We start from the raw sequence: 26,032 nt of genomic DNA on the forward strand, positions 1-26,032 counted from the left end.
ATAAAGTTTGCTAATGAAGATGAGAGTGAATTAAAGGATATTTACTTTTGTATTCAGTGTGAATAACGTAGTGTTCGATTATTGGGAGCAATAACGAAAATGGACTTTGGTATTTTGCTTAGTTTTGATATTGTTTTGCCGTTATGAAGCTGTAATGTGAGTTATTGGTTATTAGAATATCTGTTGATTTAAAACGATGACTTGTGAAATCGAAAAATGACAATAACTGGAGCACGTTACGAAAAATTTCAGTGTCTATTTCAATGAAATTACAAACTAGAATGAAACAGCCCTTTCGTACTTCCAAAATGTTCCTTAAGTCCCTTATCTAATCTTTCTTTTCTCATCATCACCATGTGTTATAGATTTGATTCTAATCACTTTTTTAGCGAAATTTCCATACTTCAATATCACTATGAAATTCGCAGGGTAGCTATTCTATGTGATCTACTTTCGGTTAGGTTGATTACCTTCTCTCGTACAACGCTATATTTACTAGGAAACATACAAGTTGTCCTAATTTCTTCATCAATTTGTATCATATTCCAATGCTACTATAGTCTAAGTGTCGTTGTGCATAAATCATCTGGTTTATTTATTCCCCTTGGATCCATCTTGCATAAGAAACATCTCCAAATCACCGTTACCGGGATTCGAACGGAAACAATCAATAACACAACATGCTAAGAGATTTACTGTCTGTTATATCTAGAGCTTAGGTTCTTGATATACCGTGTGCAACTTGAGCACTCGAACGCTAGAACTCTCCAAGTCGCAAATGAGAATACAGAATACAAGTGGAAGGAATGCTATTCCAAATAGTGACAAATTTGGTACAAAACCGTCAGGTATTTATAGTTTTTAATAAAAACGAAATGATCATCATAATTATTCATTTCTTATACAGGGGTATTTTAGCATTTATCCAATAGGGAAGCTACACGTAGAGATCCTGGAATATTCTTCCGGAAGATAATTGGATGAAATATCTTCGGCTCTTTCTGAGCTTCATAGAGCATCCTCGAGTTCAAATGTGTGCCGTCCTCACATCATCCAAGCGTGGAATCAATTCATGCAAAAAACTATTATCGATTCCTTGATCGAAAATTTTGGATCGTTATCTTATGTGTTTGAGATACATGAAAGATATACGACTTTTGATAATATCACCTGACCTGTTTATTCATGTAAATCACTTTATTGACAGCACATAAGAAGGCTATTTTTGAATTACTGTCCTGAAAAGACAATGAACAACTTAATTAATAATATCTGCGTCAATCACAATTTTCTTTCCTTATTCTAGATTATTACTAGTCATATTGTAGTGAACGAGAACACAAGTAGGGACAATCGAATATATATGAACACACAAATTACAGAACGTCTTAGTAAACTGAGAACCATATAGTAAATACTTCATTGTTTCTTCGTTTCCACAACAATCACTCTCTGTTCTCGTTCTCTTGTCTCCGATCTTCTTAACCTTCTGCCACCAGGGATTTCAATTCCGATTAGTGATACATACTATTTATATCTGTCGCCATCAGTGGCACACACAACATTATATTCCACTGGTTGTTTGGATTGTTTTTGCACGGACATTGTTTCTCATTGTAGGAACGTGAGTGGTTAGTACTCATATTCATACATGTAAGTAACCACGGACATAAATTCGATTAAGAAAATGGAAACATTCTAGTAAGAAGAAATTCTAAAAAATGACATAGAATTTCAAGAATCATGACAATGAGATTGGTAGGTGATATATGGACTGACTTTTGTATATCCAGTCTATCAACCCATCCATAAATGGTCATTCGGTTAAATAGTTAGATGTCAATCAATGAAGACAGTCAACAAGAATATAAGGACGAATAAAAACAACCAATCACAAGCCATAATCACCACGCTTAACTTATTTAGTGTTTTTCGATAAAAAGACGAAAAGAACGAAGAAATATTTTCAAAACTAGTTTGTCATAAAATCTCTACACCAATATATATAGAACAATAATCATAATAAGTTATACCAACCAGGTGGTGAGGTGTGAAATAATTGCAAAGCCCTTCGCGTGTAAAGTAGTCTCTGATGATATCGTTTACCGGGGTAATGGTACCCTTGCGACCCAACTATCCATCTTAGTAAAACGCAGATACCACCGAGATTCTCTATTTTTGATGACGCCAACTTCGAAAAACAGAAAGTGAGCAATAAATATATTGAAGATGCCACAGGTATTCGGAGTTTGACAACACTCTGACCAGTAACACCTTCTTTTATGAATCGTACCCACCAAGTGGAATCAAAAGACAGAAGCGAGGAGGTTCGAAGATATATTTGAAAGGCTATCAATATATCGAGGATCGACTGATCTAATCTGGCTAACGATTGCAGAGGATGTTGAGCACGGCGTTCCCACTCGTGATCTGGTGAAGATACATAACCAAGCGCCTTCATCTAGGTGAGTCCATTAAAACTAATGTGGTCAGCATCCAAAGTCGAAAACTTACAGAGCTATTTATTTTGGGGATTTATTTACCGCTACAATATTTTGGAAAGTCTTGATGATACAGGTATACAGAAATCCTAAGAAAAGCCAGATAGTTACGTGCTAAAGAGAGCGTGAAAACATGCAAAAGTTTTACTGGATAGAATAATGATTTATTTTGAAACTTCTATCTTGAAAGGAGTTAATATAAATTACCAGTTTTCCTGTAACCCATAGAATTGTGGTGTATGCTACTTATGTCTGTCGACGTAAGCAATATGTAACACCAGTCGGATGTGGAAGGCCTGACATCAGAAGGTTGCAAAGATCGGACTGAAGAGAACTGAAATGTAAACAGAAAGTAATAGCAGTGAAGGAGCGATGAAGTTTGAGACAAGTGATGAAAGATTTACAAATGAAGTATAATGTATGGTTTCCATATTTTACCGAAGAATTCTATGATTTTGCACTACAGGATAAAGTGGTCTTCCCAACTTTGGTGTTCGTGCATTAAGGAATTAACTGTTTTTGTAGACCCATAGGGAGATTTCTATCAGGTCACTGTTAGGGTTCCTGAATGAACATCATCTCTGGGATACAGGCACATCCAGCTGATAAGTCCAACATGGGGCGAAACTCTCGTCCTGGATTTAACTGCTAGCCACCATTCATTTCTGCTTATAATGCTTGTGAATCAAGGCAATATTTCAACGACAAATCAGCAATTCTGATGAATGCAATGCTATCAAAATCAGTCCACTTAACTCTTTACTATTGTTTATAATTTTATTTGATTTTATAGTTTTTCTGTTAATAATGTATAAATCTTGACAGAATTTTAAGACAGATTTATAGAATTTTACATTAGCTTGTAATTTTTGTAATGACGTTGAAAAAAATGTTTATTTTATCTAAAGTATAGCACGAAGCAAGTGATAACCTGGAATCCTGAAGGGAAAAGGAAAAGAGGAAGGTCGAAGAACACAGTATGTCTGGAATTGGAAGCAGACATGAAAAGGATGGATAGAAACTAGAAACAAGTGAAAAGGATTGCCTAGAACAGAGTTTGACGGAGAATGCTGGTGCGTGACCTATACTTCACCATAAGGGGTAACAGACGTAAGTAATTAAGTAACTAATGTTCTTAATAAGTTATCAATGTGTATGATGTTAACGTCAAAGATTTTAAACGTCCAAAAAACAATTACTTTTTAAGTGAGAATTTCAATAGCTATTGTTTTAAAGTGCTACATGAGCCTCGAATTTGTTATGTACATGTCGGGTCTATTGTCGGATCCTACTGCTCATACTTAGAAAAACAAACCACTCTTATTCCCGCGGTGTGAAGTAACCACACAAAGATTGGTGCAAATGAAGATTTGTTGACTCGCTAAAATTACATCCCCAAAACAAGTCGTCCATAATTACATTATTAAACCAAATACACTCATATATATTCTGATGTTATACACACTTGATGACTAACTAATAAACATTAAATACGTGAAATGATACACAAGGTTACCGTAAAACACAATGTTCATACAAAATAATATAAAAGATATAATTGCTATACTGGGCTGAAGTTCATACATGTCATGCCGAACAGAATCAACAGTTAATCGATACAGATATATTGACCTAGAATAATATTGCACTAGAAAATATAAAACTAATGTAGTACTGACCAAAATGTTGTACTAAGAATTAAACCAATTGTTAGATCTATCGAAGCGTCCAAGTCACTCGATTGAGATACGCGCAAAACCGAAGTTTCTAAAACGAGTGCCAAGTAGCACGAAACCCGGGTCCAGGGTTTCCTGTTGACTACCTCCAACCACCATCTAAATCTCAATACATAGTGCCCGCAGTGTCGAGTCACCTAGACTGGCGGCCACATTGCAACATGATCGATAGCATTCGATCTGCACTAGTAAGGACTAGACAAGCATGACATTGATCACCACCCAGTGGTCAATCAATTGTAATATATCTAGAATTTCCATGATGATCTAGCTTCAATTGACACATGATTTCAACTATTAAAATTAGATGGGTTTTGTAGATATTATAGTAATTTCAATGGTTAAGATCATGAGTCAGTTGAAGCTAAACCACCATAGAAAACCTGGAAGCACTGAACGGCCGTTTCGTCAGTTTTGGATTAATACCAGAATAAGGATATCTATTCATATGACAGTGTAGACTATTCGAATTACACTAATCATATGTTTGATATGATATTCATATTTTCATTCATAATTAGGAAAGTTACCAGATGTTAATATATAAGTGTTTTTATTAAGAACAGAACAGTGGTGATAAATGATTTTGCAAATATTCATAGAGTTTCTGTAAGATCTTTTGATCTTTACTTACATTGAATTGACTATTAAATAGGACGAAACGGTCATCCAGTGCTTCCGGGTTTTTCATGGTGGTCTAGCTTCGATTGGCTCATGATTTTAACCATTGAAATTACTATAATATCCACAAAACCCATCTGATATTAATCAACATATGCTCACTAGTGTCTGGCTTCACGAGGTATATCCTGGAGTTCTAGTGAGAAGTACTGAACAGTGGAGTTCAACCAGATCTGTTGTGAGGTAGTAACTCACTGAAGACAATGATGGATGTGTCGCTCAATTTCGTAGATCAGTTGAAGTTAGACATTAACACCGTTGGATGCCGGCCAGCTCAGTGATTTAGTGTTTAAGTGCTCGCGTGCGAAACCAGTAGATCATGGGTTCGAATCTCGCAGGAGGCGAGGTCGTGGATGCGCACTGCTGTGGAGTCCCATAATAGGACAAAACAGCTGTCCAGTTCTTCCAGGTTTTCCATGGTGGTCTAGCTTCAACTGACTCATGATCTTGACCATTGAAATTATTAAATTTACTATAATATATAACAACAATAACAACAAGAAAAAACAACCTCTTCTGAAATAGTAATTACTTTATTCAATGAAGTATTTCAAAAGACAGAAAAAACTAAAATTAAATATTCATATATATTCAATAATGCATCTAATACAAATCATTCATTTCAATATTGAACATTGAATGTCGAATAATGACAATTATTATTATTATTATTATTATTATTATTATTATTATTATTATTTTGAAGTAAACAAGTCAAATAATAAATATATGAAGAGCATAATTTAAGTATTTGCAATTTTGATAAACGTCGATTTGATGATAAATAATTATGAATTGGTAATAAACTATGTAATTTTTTAAATACTTTATTAAATTCCGCTACACGTTGACGTTCACGTGCTGCATGCGCATAACGATATTGTAATGATGCACGTTTATAACGTTGATATTCACGAGAATATTGTTTTTTATAAAGATTCAACTGATTTTCAGTTATATTATTATTATTATTATTAATCGATAAAATATTAGTAGTAGTCTGATAATGATTAAATATTGGTTTGTGTTCTATTATCATTGATAAGTTGTTTTTTTGGTTTGTTGTTGTCATCGTCATTGCAGTTGTCGTTGTTGTTGACGTCGTTATTGTTGTTGTTGCTGAATTTGTTCCCTTTTTTCGATTCAACATCATCATCATTGTTGTTGTTAAATCTGATGTACTTGTTACAAATGATGAATAAAGATTATTACATAATGAATGCTTCAATGTATTAGATCGTATTGACGAATTACTATTCATTATGATAAATGATAACAATAATAAAATAAACTAGTTTTATATTATTAAATGTATTTTATAGTATAATTGATAAATAATACTGTTTCATTTAAAACAAAATTATATATATATATATATATATATACTCTTTCATCAAAATATTTTGATTGGTTAAAATAGGTTAATAGGCAAGCAACATTACCTAATGATACAATCCTATATATACATATTGAATGGAACAAGTATACAAATTAGTTAATTTTAATAATAATAATAATAATAATAATAATAATAATAATAATAATAACGGATGCTACACTATTATAAGTAAATAAGTAATGAATTGTGTTACATCAATGTTATATATCTGATAACTAATTAAATTAGCCATTATTATTATTATTATTATTATTATTACATTAATATTGTTATTGTTATTAATAGTAATTGTTTTGGGAATTGCTTTTCTTCAAATTTATGTAGCCATAGGCTAAATAACTTTATATGAAATAAATCAACAAACTATTATTTGTGTCATATATCGTTAAAAAAAAGTAATTATGTTCAGTATTTCATCTAATATACAAATTGACAAGATTCTATTCTGTTAATATTGTTTCTTTGATTTAACTCTAAGATTTCATGTATAGTAACTAAAAGAATTGGATGGAATTAGAAAAGAAGGTCCAGGACAGAGAGGGTTGGAGAATGCTGGTCGGCGGCCTATGCTTCATTAAGAGTAGCAGGCGTAAGTAAGTAACTAAAAGATATATATAAGACAACACGATATTATTAATCAAAACTAAATCTCAGATAGAAGATTGTGTAACAAATGATTTGAAACTTAAATTAGACGATCATTTATGATACAGAAATAAGGTTATATTGTAGTGGCTGTGCTTCGTTGACTAATCACCCTCGTAAGCGTTATCATATAATACTCAACGGTGTCTGAAATCAGAAGGCAAATAGAAGCAGAGACTACATTTTTATTAGCAGATAACTCAGATCACAAAGCTATATATATATATATATATATATATATATATATATATATATATATATATATATATATATATATATATATATATATATATATATATATATATATATATATATATATATATATATACATATATATATATATATAGGGAAATGAATGGACCGTCGAATCAATTAAGCAGTTAATAATAAAGCTAGCAGAATGGATATATGCGTAGGCGGTAAGTAATATTCAAGCCTACATATTTCAAACAAACAATTAATAATAAAGGTACAATAGGTTGTTATATTACGGATGGCTCTGTCCGCTAAATAAGTTAACAAAATGGCTTGACCGAATTAAATAAGAACAAACTCAATTGCACGTGAGTTACTATAATATAAAGAATATTATGGAGTACTGTTGGGTGAAGATTTTGTTCTAGTTTGAGTTTTTCTGACAGTGTACATTCAATGCTCCTCATGAGGTTGTAGTGACCTACTTTTATCAAGAGAACGCGATTGATTTAATGGAAAAAAAATCATTATTATAACCAATTGTACCAGTGATTGTTTTACTGTGCTCGTTTGTTTAACTGTTCTAAAGACAGCTATATTACTGCTCCATTATCCTTTGATTGATTGTGACCTTGCACGGGTTTGGTTACGCTGGGTAACCACACTCGTACTCCTTTGGCACGATCTCGGTATCCTTTCGAGACCACGAGATCGTCAACAAATACATCTTGACTACAGCCATCAACTGCCTTCTGATATTTGGCTTACAGGGGATTTTATCGCTTAACTGGCACGTAGTCTTCTTGTAGTGGTGTTTATAGTCATTTGCAACTCGACCCACGCCACAAGGTTGTACCTAATAATATAAAAATCTCATAGATAGTATCACACTTTGTAAAGATAATTGATAACCTAATCTGTGAATAACTTTAAAATAGTCTTTTTGTTTAAAATTGCATTTATCATTCATGTTGCCGAAAAACATTTTTTTACAAGCACTTGTGGAGATTTTTTTAAAATAATGATTGTCTTGTAAACACAATTGAGCTATCCCGATTTCAAAATACAATACATATAAATGAGTTAGCTGTTTTCAGTTCTGCTCTAGTCGTGACTATTTGCATATATAATGGTTTGTTCATGGAATTACTGGTTCGCACAGTAGGTTATGTACTATTAATGCTTTGAAATGTTTTAGTACTGTTGGATTTTAAACATCAGCAAACGTTTTGGGTTGATATATGCTTATGATACACCGTGTCTCCTAATCGTTTACTTTAATCTCTCCATAGCACTTCTTTTAAGTGACCAATATTAAAGAATTATTGACATTTTAATAAATCGATTTACCTGACCGCTATCCTGGGAACTTTCAAACTACAAAATAGGTGGAGAGGAAAAAGATACTTATATACTTTCAACTTTCATAGGTCGTGACTGTACAGTAGTACTTGCCTATTTGGTTGGTGTCATCCCGCAGGGAAACTTTGATACAAACAGTTTGTTTGGCTACATTATTGGACAGTTTATTTAATAAGTCAGAACATGCAGACAAATACCAGAAATTTTAATCCCGTTAACAGTCGTGAACAGATGCTGAAACTATGGGATCTTCTAATCCGTGTCAATCTACCTTATTTGATAAATTTTCACTCAGTAACGATGGTCTTAAACTCCAGTCATTATTTGAATAGTTTAGCCAAACAAAGTAACACAACCGTCAAGAATAATATGATGAATTTTAATATGAGGGTAATGAAAGCAGGAAACTAAGCATGTTAAATCACAGGTTTTGGGAGAGAACCATTATTAATTTGTATACTATTAGACAGGAAGTCTAAGGGTTGTATAGAATGAGAGGATATGGAGGATAAAATAACTTTCAAATGATTGCTATCTAAATCTTATTTCCAGTTGTTGTGAAAAAGAATCTGTAATGGCAAATAAGTCTGCAAAATAAGTAGTTCTGTAGGTCTTAACGTTGATCCTTACCTCCTTAGTTTCACTAGATACACCCTATCTGAAGGCGTTCAGTCGCACATCCGCACCAGATCATCATTAAGTACATACTCCTCATAACAACTAGCCAACAACATCAAACGCTTCTCAGCATATCAACTACCTTCCAAATATATCTTTTAAATGTTCATTCCTGATTGCTGATTTGACTTGGTTGGGGTCTTCCGATTATTAATTTTCTAATGACAAAAGCGTCGTCAAACTTTGAGTATCTGTAGCGTCTTCAAATCTGTTGTTTAACGAATTTAATTAGATATAATCACTAAAGGTCATGGTGTTTGCATTTGAAAGCGATATGCGACATTATACCACATATCGTAACCATTACATAAAGGCTTCTATGTAGTTTATAATTGTATTTTTGAAAGTCGACGTAACAGAAGTTACTGCCCACTTTCCTACATCACAAGAATCAAGTCTGAAGACAATTGTTGTATCCTCACCTAAAACTTCGGAATTTCTATTTCAACGCTTGAAATCAAATCATCAATACACGTTACGCTTTAATGTGCAACACTCACTGGATAAACGGATGGAGACATGGTCAAAAGTGATGGGTATAGCACACTTAACAGACGCTGAAGATATTGAGTGTAACTCCAGCTACATCTTTTCGTATAGGGAATGTAGTACACGCTCATGAATGCTTTATTGCCGAATTACAACTTTGTAATGTTATTAAGTGTACAAATGTTCACAATCAACCTGATAATGAGACAAAATATCCACAGTAATACTTGAAACTCAAAAAATTTGTGAACATTGAGTTCAATAATGCTAGGAAGGCTTAATTTACTTGGGTTCCTCGCGAATAACACTCAGACTAGACAAAGTGGTAATTAGTCCATATAGTTCACAAGTGATAACACAGATTTCCACTTACATCCTTTTTAATGCGACTATCAGTCTTAAACATTCCTCTTCACTAGCCCCAATGACTTACGACAAGAAATTTAGCATCCGTAGGATACTTGGGTTAATATCAAAAGCTTTTACTGAGCTCATTCCTATGGAGTCAGTGATGAGTCACTGAACCCAAATCAAGTATTAGTGTGTTGAATCATGTATTCGACCATACCCAAAACATAATAACATTATGGCAGCCGTTATATCTGAACGAGGAATAAGTGAATGGTAACTGCTAGGATTTATTTATGGATTGCTATTATATATATTCTTATTGTATAACTGTTAAGAAACTAAACTATATATATGTTTATATTCCTGTTATTATAAGCTTTTATTTGACATAATGGTTAATGTTCTATGTTTTACTACTCTTAATTTATTAGTCTTAGTCTCTCACAAACACAGCCACTTTTTGGATTGATCTTCTACAAATGTTATTTTCTATTTTATGGTATGATGTGGTCTGATTTTGCATGTATATAAACGAAGTGTGTTTGAAATATATGATTAGATATAACGAAGGCTGATATTTGTGTTAGGGATTGAATCGGATGGATTAGACAAGAAGTTACTATCTCAAGGACCAATACGTACTCTAGACTTCTCGTACTGGTTTATACGTCATTGACCCGGTCAATAAGTTGGTGACTCTAATTGGCGATCTTATCTCGTGATAACAGGCCATAAGGACATAATAGCACCTTTCAAAAAACCGAAAAGGGATCTCTTGGAGTCAATACAGAGCTGAGCCACAAAATTGGTCAAGATCAATGTTTAAACCCAATAAAGACCGATTCCGCTATCTAGGACAGCTTTCTTCAAGCTGTAGAAGAGTACGATGCGACCTAATTATGCTGTTTCATACTAACTATTTTGTGGAATCGGTTCTCTACCACATGATCCTTGGAGCCAACACAAGATATTTGAAGACGTTTACACTTGAGATTTAAGACCAAAGATAAGGTCAAAAACGGTGAACGCGAAAACATTTGTTCGGTATGGCACGCCTCGACCATGCACGTGCGTTCATAAATAGATCATCATATCGTATTATTATATGTTACATGTACTATATTGTTATATTATACCAAATATATCATTCCGTCCCTACTCCAAATGTGTTCTTCAGAAGTGCCAAACATCCTATTGCTGGCCCTCACGATAGGACAAGTTAGTATAGACAATGATATGACCCCCACATGAAATATTGTAGATTAGTTAGTCACATCGTGACAAATGTATGATTTTGATAATACGTCATTTATTCTGGTGGCAAAGTTATGTGGTGGTCGGTATTCGACATAATCCTTAAACTTCGTATACAGTTCGTCTTGATAACCGTCCTAAATAACGCCCCAATGGTATATTAATCAGAAGGCGAATACGAAGCGTTGATTACGTTTATTACGAGACCACGCACATATGTCCCAAATTACAGATGCGTTAAACAAGTATAGAATAGTTGTGCCGAAAGGCAAGCAAGCGAGCGAGAGCGAGAGAGCAAGATCAATGAATATGAATAACATGGACATATATATACGTAGTGAAATGAATACATGCATGAATACATGCGTGGGCTGTAAGCAATATTCAAGCATACATGTCCATACATTCGGAATAGTAATAAAGATACAATGATATAGATAAGTTGCTGTTAGGATGACTCAGTTCGTTAATAAGTTAATAAAATGACTTGATCGAATTAATTGTGAACAAACTCAATTTCACGTGATCTGTTATAGATAAATGCACCTGATGCCTGCCTAAACCACATTTCTATGAATATCCCAAGTCTACCAAATAAAAACATCCTGCCCGACCCTTACCAATTTACCTTACGAGGCAATCCATGACAAATAGCACACCAGAGAGTCGATAACAGTGTAATGTCACATTACTTTTCACTATGGGTCAGCTCTATCAGCTGACGTAAACATAGCCCTCTCCGTAAATAGCCCTAAGAAGAGGATTAAAGGCTAAATGGCCATCAACGTTATTCCATCCATTGTATGGAACAGGTGAACCTGATGAATTTCTCGAACCTTTCATTAATATCACTCTTATTATTAACATTAATGTTTGTAACGGGAAGAGGACAATGAAGATCCCTCTGCAGTTTTTTATTGGACAGTACTGTCATTTATTTGTTTCGTCTCCCTGACGTGTATTTTAACCTTTGTTCAGATCTCGTTTAATCACAACTTTTGTTCTTCAGTCATCCTCGTCTGGGCTTTTATTATGTGATTTTGATTAAAGACTTATGTTTTGTTACCTAATTTTTTATTGAATGTTGTCGGACTATTGACAGTAACGTCGTGTTTCACTAAGCTCAAGGTCACGGCGCAATTCAGTGTGTGACTGTTAACCTTTTGACTGCCTGCTTGGGAGGATTGCTGGAATCCCTACAGATAGATATTTTATCCCACTTTGTTGGGAATATTTTTATTGATTCTCAGGTATCGAACCCTTTGGTATTAACTGTTTCTTTTATTGTTTAGCGCACTACTTTGCGTTCGAGAAACTTCTGACTGTATAGCACAGGCTGTACCGTTTGAGATATTTTGTATTTCTGATATAATTTGTTTTATTTTCTAAATTAGAACCGTTTACTTTGAGCACGGAGTTTGTGTTTTGATATAATTTAATACGAATATCTCAAAAACGCTTCCTAAGCTATACAGAAGAACGTAGTCTGGCCTATTCGAATAAATTTTGGTTCGTCAGTCCTGCGTTCAAACCGAATACTGGCAGTTCGGTCGTTAAACTAAGTATTATCCTTTGGGTGCGACTTCAATGTAACGTAGGAAGTCATTCCATTCCTGTCCGACCGGGGTAGACTGACAATCCATATAGGTCATCTGTACTGGTGATCCACAAGTATTTCGTTCTGCCGTTCGCCAAGTTGCATTACTGTATTACTGGTTTTTCCCACTGCAACTAACCATCCTCCTTCCTAGTAACGTGATAGCTACTGATATCCAGAAACTCTATTGCCTTGAGACAAACGCATTTACTCAAACTAAAAAATATGCAAATTCAAAAATAACTACCAATGTGGTTAGAACTAGTGCAGCCGAGTGGCTATACTGTCACACACTGAACATCACAAGATAACCGAAACAACAACTTGGCTAAAAGAAACTGGTCGGTTTACAGAGGCCCTTAAAAAAGATACAACTTATTGAAAACAACTAAATCAGTTTCAGAAGATAGACATTCATGGTAATGCAGGAATATTTTTTCATACTTTGTGGGTATAAATAATGATTAAAAGTATTCTTACTTTCTAACTGGGAATACGCAAAATATTACAATTTAGGGTGGATGGAACTAGATGAGTACAACTAGATGTATATTATAGTTGTAATTAGTAAGAAGTACAAAGGAATCATCAGTTAATGTAAATGCGATAAGCTTCACAGCTTGAATAGGAATCCAGGTTCCTGGAATCTACTTCTTCTTAGGTACGTCATGCGTCTGTCTGACTGCATATTGAATACAGACTCTGGATGATCTAGAATGTATTTATAAGTGTTGAAATCAACTCGCCTATGCCCTTGTAACGTATTTGGTTGTTGTAACTAGCTTGCATATGAACCATAGTTTTATTGACCTGTTTTAGTAAACCTTTCCTAGATAGTGGAAAAGCTCATGTACGAAGATTTTTTGTCTAAGTAATTTTGTCGTCGTTCCTTTTGCGTACGGTCTGGCAGTTCCTCATTGAAGGACTTCATCTACTCTCCTCTTCAGGTCTTTGAATTTCGCAGCAGTAATAGAACCAATGTTTGTTTTCACGGCCTGGACATTTTCTGCTTGTATATCGAAATGAGAAGGCTTTGGAGTCGTACACGATTCCCCGAACTTTGATGATGTGACCATCATTTTATTTAGCATTTCATTAGAACCGTTGGCAAGACCTTGATTCATGGACGAACCAATCATATTTAAGATTGCGGTCTTGCGTTTTGGAATAAAATTCATTCGTCTATATGGTTAAATAGCATTTCGGCATTACAGCTGATGTCAGTTTATGACGAAAGTCCCGATCCCACTTTATAACTCTAATATTTCATAGTTCCTCACACTGATTCTTAACAATCATTCAATCCTAGTAATGAGGCGGATATTCTCAGGGTCGGTTTGTCATCGCCCGAAAGTCCTCCATAGATTATAGTCTCACGGAACCGTCTTCATTGGTCAATAGGTGTAACAAGAAGAAATGAAAGTATTTGAATGACCAACAATTGTTATACTGAATATTGATAATCTCACTGTTTTTCGCACTCCGGTTTTACTAAAATTTTGAACTTGTTTACTTATAGCTGTGACCTCGGACACGTCGTATTCACATTGTTTGGTTTGCCAACCAGGAAAAAGTAACCAGATATTGAATAATGAGTTTAAACACCGTGGATTTTACCATTTCTTTAAGTCGCCATCTACGCCAACTTAATTTATCCCTTCTTCAGAATCGGTAGTTACATTTACCCATCTGGCTTTTAGTTCAGTGTAACGTACAACTAATGGCCAGTTCAGGCTTCGGCATATAAGCTAAACCAGCTTTCGCGGACTTCGGAAAAATCATCACGAATGATCCACGACAACTTCGTTCTGGTTCACATTCATCATTAAATCATCCTTCTAGTAGCACTGTCGTCCTACCACCTAATGCATTACCTCACATTTTGTAAGGAAGTGGGTACTTCGCATTCAGAAGCAAATCAAAACTTTACATTACAAAAACTTTTACTTGGGAGAATTTTCATACATGTCCACACGAAACTTCCAAAAAGGGTCTTACATCTAGGAGCATTCTTTTTTTGTGGAGGTACATAAGTCCACAAGCTCTGTAAGTCTTTATTATTTGATTCTGATCGCATTAGCTTTAATAGATTTACCTGGCTGAAGGCACTCGTTCATGCATGCGTACCAGATCTTGAGTTAGCACTCCATGCTTCATTTCCCCTACAACCGCTAACCAGCTTAGATCAGTCACTTTCTGATACATCGACATTCTATCAAATATGTCTTCGAGCCTCTTCGTTTCTGACTTCTGATTTCACTGGGTTGGTAAGTTTAGATTATAAAAGGTGTTTCTGGTTTAGGTGTTATCAAACTCCGGATACTTGTGGCGTCTTTATTCTCTTAAAAGTTCGTGGACGCTCAAATTTGTGGCACAAGACAGTATCTTCTGCTTATCAGAAAATTTGTGCTTTCCTGCTGTCTGTTATATAACTCTTTTAATATTGCTGCAAAACCAGTGCTGCACAGTACCTTTGTAACAAAATCGATGATATTTAAACCTCTCCAAAGTGTTTTATCCGACAGTATTACTATTTTTTAAAATCTCTTAGTCTTTTACACAACAGCATTTATCCAGGACCTGTATAGCTCATTTTTACCTCTGTTTCTCCTAATTTATTATTTACAGAAAGGCTGTTCTACAAATTCAGACTGCGTACAGAGGATCTTCTTAGGTTACGTTTTGACTGTTACATAACTCCATTTTTCCTTCCTATTTGACATGAGTCGCAATACCGTCCTAGATTATCAAAAAGTTATTTTAATATAATGAATATCTTTAAAACGTTTTGAGACAAGACATAGACATTCTCTCAACAAAAATAAAGCAATAAAGCCTTTGTAGATATCCTGACTTAGAATTGGATTTTGAGCCCATACATTGGAGTAAGCTACAGTCAGTGTTGGCAACATTTGGTGATATACGCTACTTTTATATCGTCCAGTGGTGGTTGTTGTGGTCTATTTTACGGTGTGAGGATACTTATTTCCTATCAAAAGACTTAAGAATGTGGCAGGAAGCACGCAAGCAGGAGAAACATATCAAGACGCTGATGGTTGATTATAAGAGGAGAGCAGAGCGGAGGAGAGATTATTATGAGCGCATTGTAAGACTGTTATACATAATACATCCTTCTTAGAAACAAGACCCAATTAAATTCCTTCGCTTGTTTGGTAGATCTTCAAAGCTTCATCTGGATTCTGAAGTGACGAAGGCTGCTGAAAACCCCAATAACATGTAATTTCATGTCATTTCAATGAAACCCATGTATACATTGCAACATCTGCTTATTTTTATTTATTGAAACTAGTTTTAGGAATTTCCCTGCAGATTGACATTGTTTTTAGCAGGTTTCTTGGATTTATTCACACAGTAAATAGCTATGAATTGTCCTAGTTTGTTTTAGTGGTCTTAGGAGGAATTCGCTGCTTCCATTTATGTTTTCTCATGTTAGTACAGCTTTCTTGTGAACATAGATTTAATGACCTTAGTCTATTATACATGGTTCTGATTTCGGCGTAGTTGAAAATCATGTTTCAACGCTACCGGGTTTCGGTCGCGTAATGTGTACCTGTTGATGCTCATTTTTGTTAAAATCAAAGTTTAACTGAAGCAGTATGTATTTTTCCGCAGGAAGGAATTGTTATCGGTAAAGCCAAACATGTTCAGCATCCGTACTTTGTTGAGAATGATAAACTAGTGAAGTATATCTTCTTGATAGACTACTTTTCAAAGGTTAACTTGCTTATTAATTAATTTTATTCACCTGTTAGATAATTTATAGGATTTATGTGACAGTAGTTGGTAGGGTTACTCATGTTTCATCCGAAAGATGGGTTTGACTAAGCCCATGGTTAGAGCACTTTATCCAACAGATTGCAAATTTGAACCTCGCTTTCAGTTTTGTATGTCAAGTGACACCGCTAGCCTTTATGCAGTTCTTTTCAAAGCTAAGTACATGGGCATATACCTGGTTATTAAATTACACTCGGTATGGAGTGATTATTCTAAATTGAGAACAAAAATTATCACATTTTTATTGGCGTATTCAGGCATGTCGTTTAGGATCCTTAATCCTTAGTTCCGGCCACCTCTTGTGTTGTATGCCATTTTTAATTAAGAGTACAAGGAAATAGATCCTAATAATCTATTTATCATCTGCCACTCGGTTTTTATGACTCCATGAAGCAAGCTATCTGAGGTTGAGTAACAGGATTTCGGTTTACTCTCAAGCTTCTGAGACCAAAATGTGATAATCAGATAATATAGCTTTTAAAGTGAATCATACGGCGAGACTATAATTTATGAGCGAACCAATCGGGTATAAGGTAACAGGTATCGGGTTTTGGCGCAAAATTCACTCATCCATTTGGCTAAATAGAGTTTTGGTATAATAGCTGATACCGGTTTGTGATGAATACCTTAAATCTAATTCCTAACCTTAACCATCAACTGTAAATCATAATTCTAATTCCGCACACTGGTTTATGACCCTTATTTGGTCCTTGATATTACGTAGACACTGAATATCAATTTAGCGTCGCTCAAAGGTCGTCCATAAATCATAGTCTCATCAATCATACTCTTATAATATTACTTATTGTCAACAGTGGTGTAAGCCTAGGTTGCACAATTGAAAATCAGCCAGTGACCCAGAAATTCATCATTTGTTCTCCTTAAAGTCTTAAATATTGCCCTATCTCATACTTTGACCTCTTTTTTGTTCCTTTCAAATTTACATTACTATAAGATCTACTTCCCCATCCCGTTGTTTTTCCTCACCAACATTATTTGGATGTACTAACGCAAAGTTTTTCAACTTAAAGTAATATTCAAATCAGACTCTATTATTGGTCTCTTCATTTGAAGATCACAAAATAGTTGACATCTGAACCTCTTTGGGTTTAGACAAGTCTGTCTGAATTTAGATTTTATGGTTTCTTTTTCACGTTTCATAATATTATCGTTTTACATTTACTTCTTTGATGAAAAAGGATGCCTTGGATTGGAGACCCATCTATTATGATCGATCGCTTTGATGTACGGGCTAGCTTGGAACACTATGACACTCGAGTAGCTGATGATGTCAAGTATGCTCATCATCTAACAGATTTGTAATAATATACATTTAGACTTTCGTCGACAGAAAGAATCGAAGCCAGGCTATGTAACTACGAACGTTATCGGTGCCTTATTCACAATGAATATGCATCAGGTATGAATGGGGTGGTTCTATCTTCCTTTTGCAGTATATTTCATATTATATGGTCTTTTTCGTTAGTTTGTATACAGAACTTTAGTAGTTCAGGAGTTTTATGTTTGCAATTGTACGATATAGTACTCAATTAGGTTATTCAGCAGTCAAAATAGTCGAATATTTTAGTAATTATTTATATACACCAGATTCATTTAAAGCTTTTCGTCTAAATAAATTATTCTTATATCAGTGTCGTTATCTGTATCTGGAATGTTGGTTCTAAATATTTAGTGAAAAATCAGATGAAAGAGATTGTCAGATATTAATTTACTAGCTGTTCCAAATGTATTTTAAAATCACTAATTTGAGCAAAATTTAGACTCAGAGAGTAAGTATATTTCTTCTAAAAATATTTTTCACCTGCATTTCCTCCAACATACTCATTATGCGTCCTACATTTCTCTGTGATACGAAAAACAAGTTGCGTCTAGACAAACACTTCACTCTTCATGTGAGACCCATCATATTAGGCAAATGATGAAGCAGTTGTATCAACGCATCTATCTAGTGTATTTCTCAAAAAAGATTGCTTATTTCACAGTTTGAAACCAATTTGAACGCATTATATTATCGTGGTTTACTGCAGTCGTTATGGTCAGGGGTATACTAAGCAGTTTGTATAGTAAAGGTTTTATGAACCTTCATCAATATTCCAACAAAAAGTTTGACGGAAAATGGGCATCGAGTATATTAAAAACATTGTTTAGGGATATGGTATTTGAGATAATCCCAACGATTGTAATTTTATTAGTTCCAACGTTTCGTTCATCAATCTTTTCTCGACTTCTATGGCGTAGTAATCAATATTATCAAAAAATTTGTAACCTCTAACAAACAAATCATGACTTAAAGCTCATCCAATTGTACCAGATGTTGACTTTGTTAAGTGGGAGAATATGAGTCAGTAAGATGTTAATAATGCATGTATACCCTTATGTTATTAGTAGTTAATAATTGGCGTGAGTAAATACAGTCTTTGTCTATTACCAAAGGTATATTAAGCATTTTATTTATTATTCATCACTCATTCCAATGCTCATTCTGAAGAAGTCCAAACAAAATTGATGAACGGAACGTTAGAACTACTCAAATTTCAATCGCTGAGATTATTGCAAATATCATTTCCACACATAATGTCTTTTGTTTCTAAACATGAGCTGGTGCATATATATCTGGTGCCTCCTTGTACCAATATTTATGTGTTCAAATAAATAAAATAAAATTTCTTTCAGCTTTTATAACTTGAATTTAATGTCATCATTTTAGATAATATTTTCCTCTGCTATGATTACTACTTAGCTATTGGTTTTACTCCACTATTTATCAACCTCATTTTAATACAAGCTATCTCCGATCACTATAGTAATTAAGAATTATTTTATACAGATGTGTAGCTAAGTGAAAATGTTTTATTGGTTACTGAACTTTACTGTCATCATGCTTAATCATCAGCCGAATAAATTGTGTATCCAAGTGATATCTGTTAAGGGTTACTATTTTAGTTTGCTATGTTCATGGTTGAATTTAAAATAACAGATAAAATGCCAATTGATAAACTGGTTATACGAAATAGTACAATGTGGTCGGGTGATAGCTACTTGTGAAAGTTAATCTATTGACTTACTAAATTCACTGACAATCTTCGACTGAATAATATTTTTAAAAAGTCACAGAGATGTGTCTCTATTTCTCTATAACAATGCATAAGACAAGATAGGGATATTGTGATAATAAATACGGTATGGCATAAATGTCATAATTATGTCTAAAGGTTATCAAGTATCCAACAAATTTTTCTTGTTTCGATTTCCATCCGTCTTCTGTCTGTCATAGCATTTGCAAGCAAGACATGAGTTTTTCTGTAACAACGTTGTTATCAAAATTTTGTATATTTTACTACATATCAATTTATGATATCAGTTTCCAAATTCAGTTTGACTGAATTGGTTCCTCAATATCATCTAGTCTGCAACCATAAATACTCTTTGTTCTGATTCACAGAAAAATATAACCGCATGAACAAGTTGTGCACAGATTAATATGCAAGATGTCAGGAATAATAAATACCTAAATTATTTCTATCTTGTACATATATATTCACTTTTCATTAAGTTTTCATGGAGCAATGGTTTTACTATATATTTTTTCTATCTCAAGTCACCGAAGCAATGGCTTTGAAACAAATCGAAATGGATGAAAAGTATGGTGATATGGAAAAAAGACGTAAAGAAGAGGAAGAGGCTACTGTCAAAAAGTAGGGTGTTCATAAAATCTCATTTCTAATTACTTTCATTACCTAGTTCATTAGTTTTTTCAAAGATTGAATTATTTCAATAAGATGATGGAAAGAATACAATTCACTTACCAAGTACATGTTAATTTATTTGGCTTTGAGTCATATTGTTTATGTGACGGTAAGTGATACTACCAGATTAGCTAATCCAAAATATGTGGAATTGGATTTGTATCTATAACCTATTGGTTAAAAGTCGAGTGTTTAAACCACTAAACCATCTCTGAGATGAATCAATAAAAAAGTCAAAGCAGGTTCATAGAAGTATAATTCAAGACGGTGATACCAAAAAAAGATTATGCATATTGTTTTCAAAAAAAGACAAAATTAAAAACGCCCAAAATTTGTTCAAAAGTTCTGTAATGTGGGATTTCGCTGGTGATTTCTCTGTGGTGATGATATGAAGCTATCGACTTAGATCAATGCAAATTTACCGCATCGTCCTGCATTGTTTACGCTTGTTTGTCTAATTCCCTTTTTATACTGAGTTTTTAAAGTCAACTACCAATGCCTATGCAGAATTTCTTTTTCGGGGGGGGGGTAGCAGTTACCGTATTTTTTAATAAGTTTTATTCGTTACTATATATTGTTAATTATTTAAAATTGTTAATATAAACATATCCAAAGAGGTTCGTTCCATACTTCATGTGTGTCTCTGAAAAAATATACATAAAGCAAATAAAGGTCTAAGATTTAAAAAGAGTCCTTGAAACAGTAGATAATAGATGTGTGCGTTCACAACTAAGGATTTTTATTTAGTTCAACCCTTACTACCTCTTTGTCTTATAGTACATTCCAAATATGTCATTGTAGAACATTCCTAACTTTCTTTGCGTACATGAATTTTGATGTATTTGTTTCTCAGTATACCAGAAAAGGTATACAAGAGGAATGATGTAAATGAAGTGGGCGATTTTTATCTGATAGAATAACATTTGCTAATTTTTTTACAAAAGCAGAACATAGTTAGTTGGTTATTAAGCTCTCTCTCTTTACATTAGCGAAATTCCTTACTAGCAGAGATCTTGTAACAATCAGTAAAGACAGGGTTGTAATCCAGGAGCGTACGTCAACCATATTTGTCACACTTTTCCATACATACACACCTAAAATATTTAAATTTTTGTTAACAAACTGATATTGGTAAATATGATCATTTAATAAAGAATAAAGTTTAAGAAATAGCATTAGTTCCTCTATCATTATAAAGAAGAGGAATTATTGGTCTAGATCTAAATGTGACAATATTATCATTAGATAATTTCTTTGGAACTGTGATTGCTTTAAATTTCTTCCTCATATTCATTATAAATTTCACTAAGATAAAAAAGATTCTTTCAAAATGTTTATGAAATGATCGAGGCTGTCATTTTAATTAAGTCTTACTTACGCCTGTCACTTCCAATGGAGCATAGGCCACCAACCAGAATTCTCCAATCTACTCTGTCCTGGACTTTCGTTTCCAGTTCTATCCAATTGCTGTTCATTTTTCTCATGTCTGTCTCCATTTCTCGGCGTTATGTGTTCTTTGGTCTTCCTCTTCTCCTCCTTTGGCCTTGAGGATTCCATGTGAGGGCTTGTCTTGTGACGCAGTTGGGTGCTTTCCTAAATGTGTGTCCTATTTACTTCCAACGTTTCTTCCTGATTTCTTCCTCCACTGGAATCTGGTTTGTTCTCTCCCACAGTAGGTTGTTGCTGATAGTGTCTGGCCAACAGATCCGAAGTGTTTTTCGTAGACAGTTGTTGATAAATCAACCAATAAATTTGTTTAAAAAGATCTCAAGTAGATCACACAAATTATCTGTACGTATCAAATAAATTGAAGTCGTTTTAGGAATTAATGCAAGATTGTTGATTATTGTTCTTGTCACAAGTTAATTATACTTAACAAGATATTCTAAATTTCGCATTAATTTTGAAAATCATTTCACTTTTCAATATTATTTATAGATTTTTAATATTTCCCTAAAGTTAATCACGTCAACACATATGATACTATTTAGCTTACACATCTATTTCATTTTATAATCAAGTTTCATTTTTTTACACAATGTTATTAAACTATTTGTTAATCATCTACTTATTTATTATTCATAATTTCAGAGCCCAAGAATCAAAAGCTGCTATTGGATTTGTTTATGAAGATAGTACATGTTTTTCTGAACCTACCGTAATCAATACCCAACCTTCTACATCTCAAGATAATAGTGATACCGATGATGAAGCAGATAGTGATATGGATATTGGTATGTTGTATTTGTTGTTGTTATTTCATGTATTCTATGCAATTCCAATTCCATTGAATGTGCAATTATTATTATGAATGTCAATAACATAATTGGCAAAAGTATACTGTGCTGATGACCTTGTGTGACTTGTTAGCCAACCAGAAAATGCTGCCTAGTTATAAAACAATACAAACTAATAACAGTTTTGGTCTGAATAATTAATCTTCACATGCTAAACTATATATATTGGGAGTCGGGCTAGTGCTGTGAGTTAGGGTTATCACTCTATAGAGTTTTCGTCACAAACTGACTTCAACTATAATACAAAACGGTTAGGGTTAGGTATTAACAGTTTGTTATAACTTGTGGCCTGTGTGCCATGTTAATGTATAACGTAATGATACCGCCAATTAGAGAACAGTGAATTACCGGTCGGTCCAACGACACATAAAACCCGTACGAGCAGTCTAGAGTACTTATCGGTCCTGCTTACCATCCAGCCCAGCCTGTTAACTTCAGAACACCAATCTCAACCTCTGCGATGTGAATCATTTATTTCAAACATACTGGGTTTATATACCAGCCAGACAGGCCACATTGTACCATAAAATAGGAAACAACATTTGTACAAGATTTAGTTAAAATTGGCTGTGGATTTGGGAGGTAGTAATCGGTAAACAGAGCATAACTCAAGAATGGTAAATCGTATAATAATAGTTCATAGATCAAAATAAAGCTTATGATAAGAGGAACACGAATATGAGTAGTTTAGTCATTTAACAATTATACGATAAAAATATACGTATAGTATTGATCCATAAATGGGTCCCAAAAGTTACCACTCTTTATTCTCATCGGGATATAACACAGACTGGAATTTTGAGTTAGGTTTACGAAATTAGAGTCAGGGTTTTCAAAGTGAACTGATATCAGCTATAATGCAATGCTTTACCACCCTTCTGTTTACAAACTCAATAAACTTAGGGTTGACATTTAGAGTAAGTGTAAGAAAGCGAGAATATTATCTAGCTTCATTACTCATTGAACCACATAAAGTACTTTAACACTCGATCTGCCTTAGGGGCAGGTATGCTGTGTCGTTTATCCTAAGACCGATCTAAAATTCACTTTTTGCTTGCACAATAGATATTTTTATTGGTTCCAAGCATCTTAGGAACCGAAAATTGTCAGTTTTTACTTGGATAATATTAAAATACATATTATCTTCCATTGCACTTTAAAATGCGTGCGTCATCTTGGTTTTGATTGGTTAACTCAAGGCTGTCGGTGCACTTTACTTTTACCACATAATTATTCTACTGATAAATATTCTCTAGTGCTTATACATTTCATATTCCGACTACTACTACTACCATTAAAACTTCTCACCGTACAATGTTGTATGTCCCAGTTTGTTGATTGGTTGATTAGTTTATACTTATATCCGATCATAATAAAAGTATAATTTAATTATTTATTAAGAGATGTTTTTCCTGATTGTACTTATAATAATTATGATTTACTGTTTATACTTCAGTTTGTATGAGTAAAAGAGAAATTTCCTGCTTTGATTGTTTAAAAGTATTTTTGTTTAGGGGTTTTTATTGTTAAGAATAAAACAAAAATATATAATTTAGAAATGAATTAGATTTCTCAATCAAGTTAGATGACTGATTGTTTTTTTATCATTCATTATTATTACCATTATTATTGTGAATAATGTTTAATTTTAGTGATTGGTGGACAAATCAGTTTGTTTCTGCTGTCTACTTTTCTTCCTTGCATCAACAAGGCGGTATTGTTCCATTGTAATAAGTAGCCGGTAGAAAGAAATATGTTGCATTCCTAGCAAACATCTGTATCAGTGTTTAGCTCGTCATAATCTTAATGAATCTGTCGTGTTTCAAGAAATTTCAGTTATTCACGATTTTACTATTGTAACATGCAGTTTCAATCATTGATTTTCAAATTAAATCAACTCATTCACTAAGTATAAGGTTATGAGGCACACTCCTAGTGTTAATGATACTACTATCTGGTTGCCTAGACTGAAATAGGTGGAGCAAGGTTCGAACCTGTAGCTTAATGGCTGAAAGTCGAACATTTTAACCACTAAGCCACCACTCGGCAATTTTAATCAAGTGAACATGTCAATCAGTCATTAGTAAGGTAGAACTTGGCGTGTACGTCCGTCGGCTCAAGTTGAAAAGGCATCAGCAATGCTATATGTAATTATCGAGACAAATGCCAGAGTAGTAGAGGTAGTAATAGTATCAATGTTAGTAGAAAAAGGTTAGATGTAGACAACATGATCTGAGAAAAAAAGTGATTTGTGGAATAAAAAGTATGAGACCATTTTAAAACTCAAGATCTAAAGGAAGACAAAGAGTGAATAAATCCATCCCAGTGCAACTAATTCGGAGTTATGTTAACCAACACCTACAATCAATGATTACAATAATCATGCGGACCCTACAATGGGGTAGTCTGCACCTACCAACACGGCCCAAGTGAACTGTTAATAACTTCATAGACTTGTGCTACGCGTTGGTTTGGCCTCACCCGGCCTTCTTCTTATACCACCAAACATTGCGCTTTAAAGTGAGCGGAATCATATGACAATGCAATGCAATGGAATGCAATAAATTCTTGCTATCTCAAAGTCTTTGTAACGTGTGATTCTTGTATACTTTTCATAGCCAAAGAGTTATATTCATACGTTATTTTGATTATTTTGATTGTTCTAAGTTTCATCCGCACATTCAAAAGTTTAATCTCTGAGGCGAAATTTTCATTGAAAGGAATTAGTTTTCATAGTTTTTTATATATTTATTAACATTGAAAAGATTTTTAACAAATTTATACCCTCTGTATGTTGACATCTACATTTAAGAACCTCTCAATGTTTTATACTTCTAGATGTCGAATTGGATGCCAGCGCTTTAACAGCAGAGGCTCGTCGTCAATTAGCCAAATCAGCTGCTACGTTTGGTTTGCATCCATCCGATTTTTTGCGTCTTTTGGACGCTGACCAACAATTGGAGGTTGAATTACGGTTAGCCAAAGCTTTAGAAGAGGAGAAATTGCAGTTATCTGTAAGTTTTCATGTCCTAAAGTGACCAATATGTGGAAGCCGAAAACAATGGAAATTACTGTTATATACGTGCATTACTGCATCATTCTCTATATGAAGCGGTGGTTTATTTAACAAAACTGTTAACTTTTAACCTCTCAGTCTCATGGTTGAACTTCAGTCCATCTAATTTTATTTGCACAGTTGTAAATCTTCGCTAATGTTTATGCATAAATCGGTACTTTTTATTGAACTGTATAACTTGACAACATAGTGGACTTTGTTCAATGTTA

General features: G+C 33.9%; 2 protein-coding genes across 4 annotated transcripts in view; one reads left to right on the forward strand and one right to left on the reverse strand.

Moving 5' to 3' along the window:
- Positions 1-87: 87 nt before the first annotated feature.
- On the reverse strand, positions 88-6,265 carry MS3_00002492 (uncharacterized protein). The gene is made up of 3 exons (XM_012941249.2): positions 5,451-6,265; positions 2,709-2,835; positions 88-1,238 (listed from the first exon to the last, which is right to left on the reverse strand). Exon 1 carries the CDS (start codon positions 6,177-6,179, stop codon positions 5,541-5,543), a length of 639 nt encoding a protein of 212 aa, XP_012796703.2. The 5' UTR covers positions 6,180-6,265; the 3' UTR covers positions 88-1,238; positions 2,709-2,835; positions 5,451-5,540.
- A 9,528-nt stretch (positions 6,266-15,793) lies between these two features.
- MS3_00002502 (uncharacterized protein) overlaps positions 15,794-26,032 on the forward strand; it is a gene marked incomplete at its 5' end in the record, with an annotated part of 43,224 nt that continues 32,985 nt past the window's right edge. Inside the window, 7 exons of one of the 3 annotated variants that reach the window (XM_051210101.1) lie at positions 15,794-15,994; positions 16,028-16,125; positions 17,883-17,978; positions 18,021-18,103; positions 20,303-20,399; positions 20,446-22,684; positions 25,586-25,761. Coding sequence is in view for 1 of the 3 variants with exons in the window: in XM_012941248.3 (XP_012796702.1) it covers positions 15,896-15,994; positions 16,028-16,125; positions 17,883-17,978; positions 18,021-18,103; positions 20,303-20,399; positions 22,542-22,684; positions 25,586-25,761 (792 nt within the window). The remainder of the gene's footprint in view (positions 15,995-16,027; positions 16,126-17,882; positions 17,979-18,020; positions 18,104-20,302; positions 20,400-20,445; positions 22,685-25,585; positions 25,762-26,032) is intronic. The other 2 variants (XM_051210102.1, XM_012941248.3) reach the window with 2 other exon arrangements.

The sequence above is a fragment of the Schistosoma haematobium genome, chromosome 1 (assembly GCF_000699445.3).
Source record: "Schistosoma haematobium chromosome 1, whole genome shotgun sequence".
Taxonomy (NCBI): domain Eukaryota; kingdom Metazoa; phylum Platyhelminthes; class Trematoda; order Strigeidida; family Schistosomatidae; genus Schistosoma; species Schistosoma haematobium.

What these genes read in the sequence shown, in the direction of transcription:
- MS3_00002492 (XM_012941249.2), bottom strand. Translation starts at nt 6,179, where the DNA reads ATGAATAGTAATTCGTCAATACGATCTAATACATTGAAGCATTCATTA.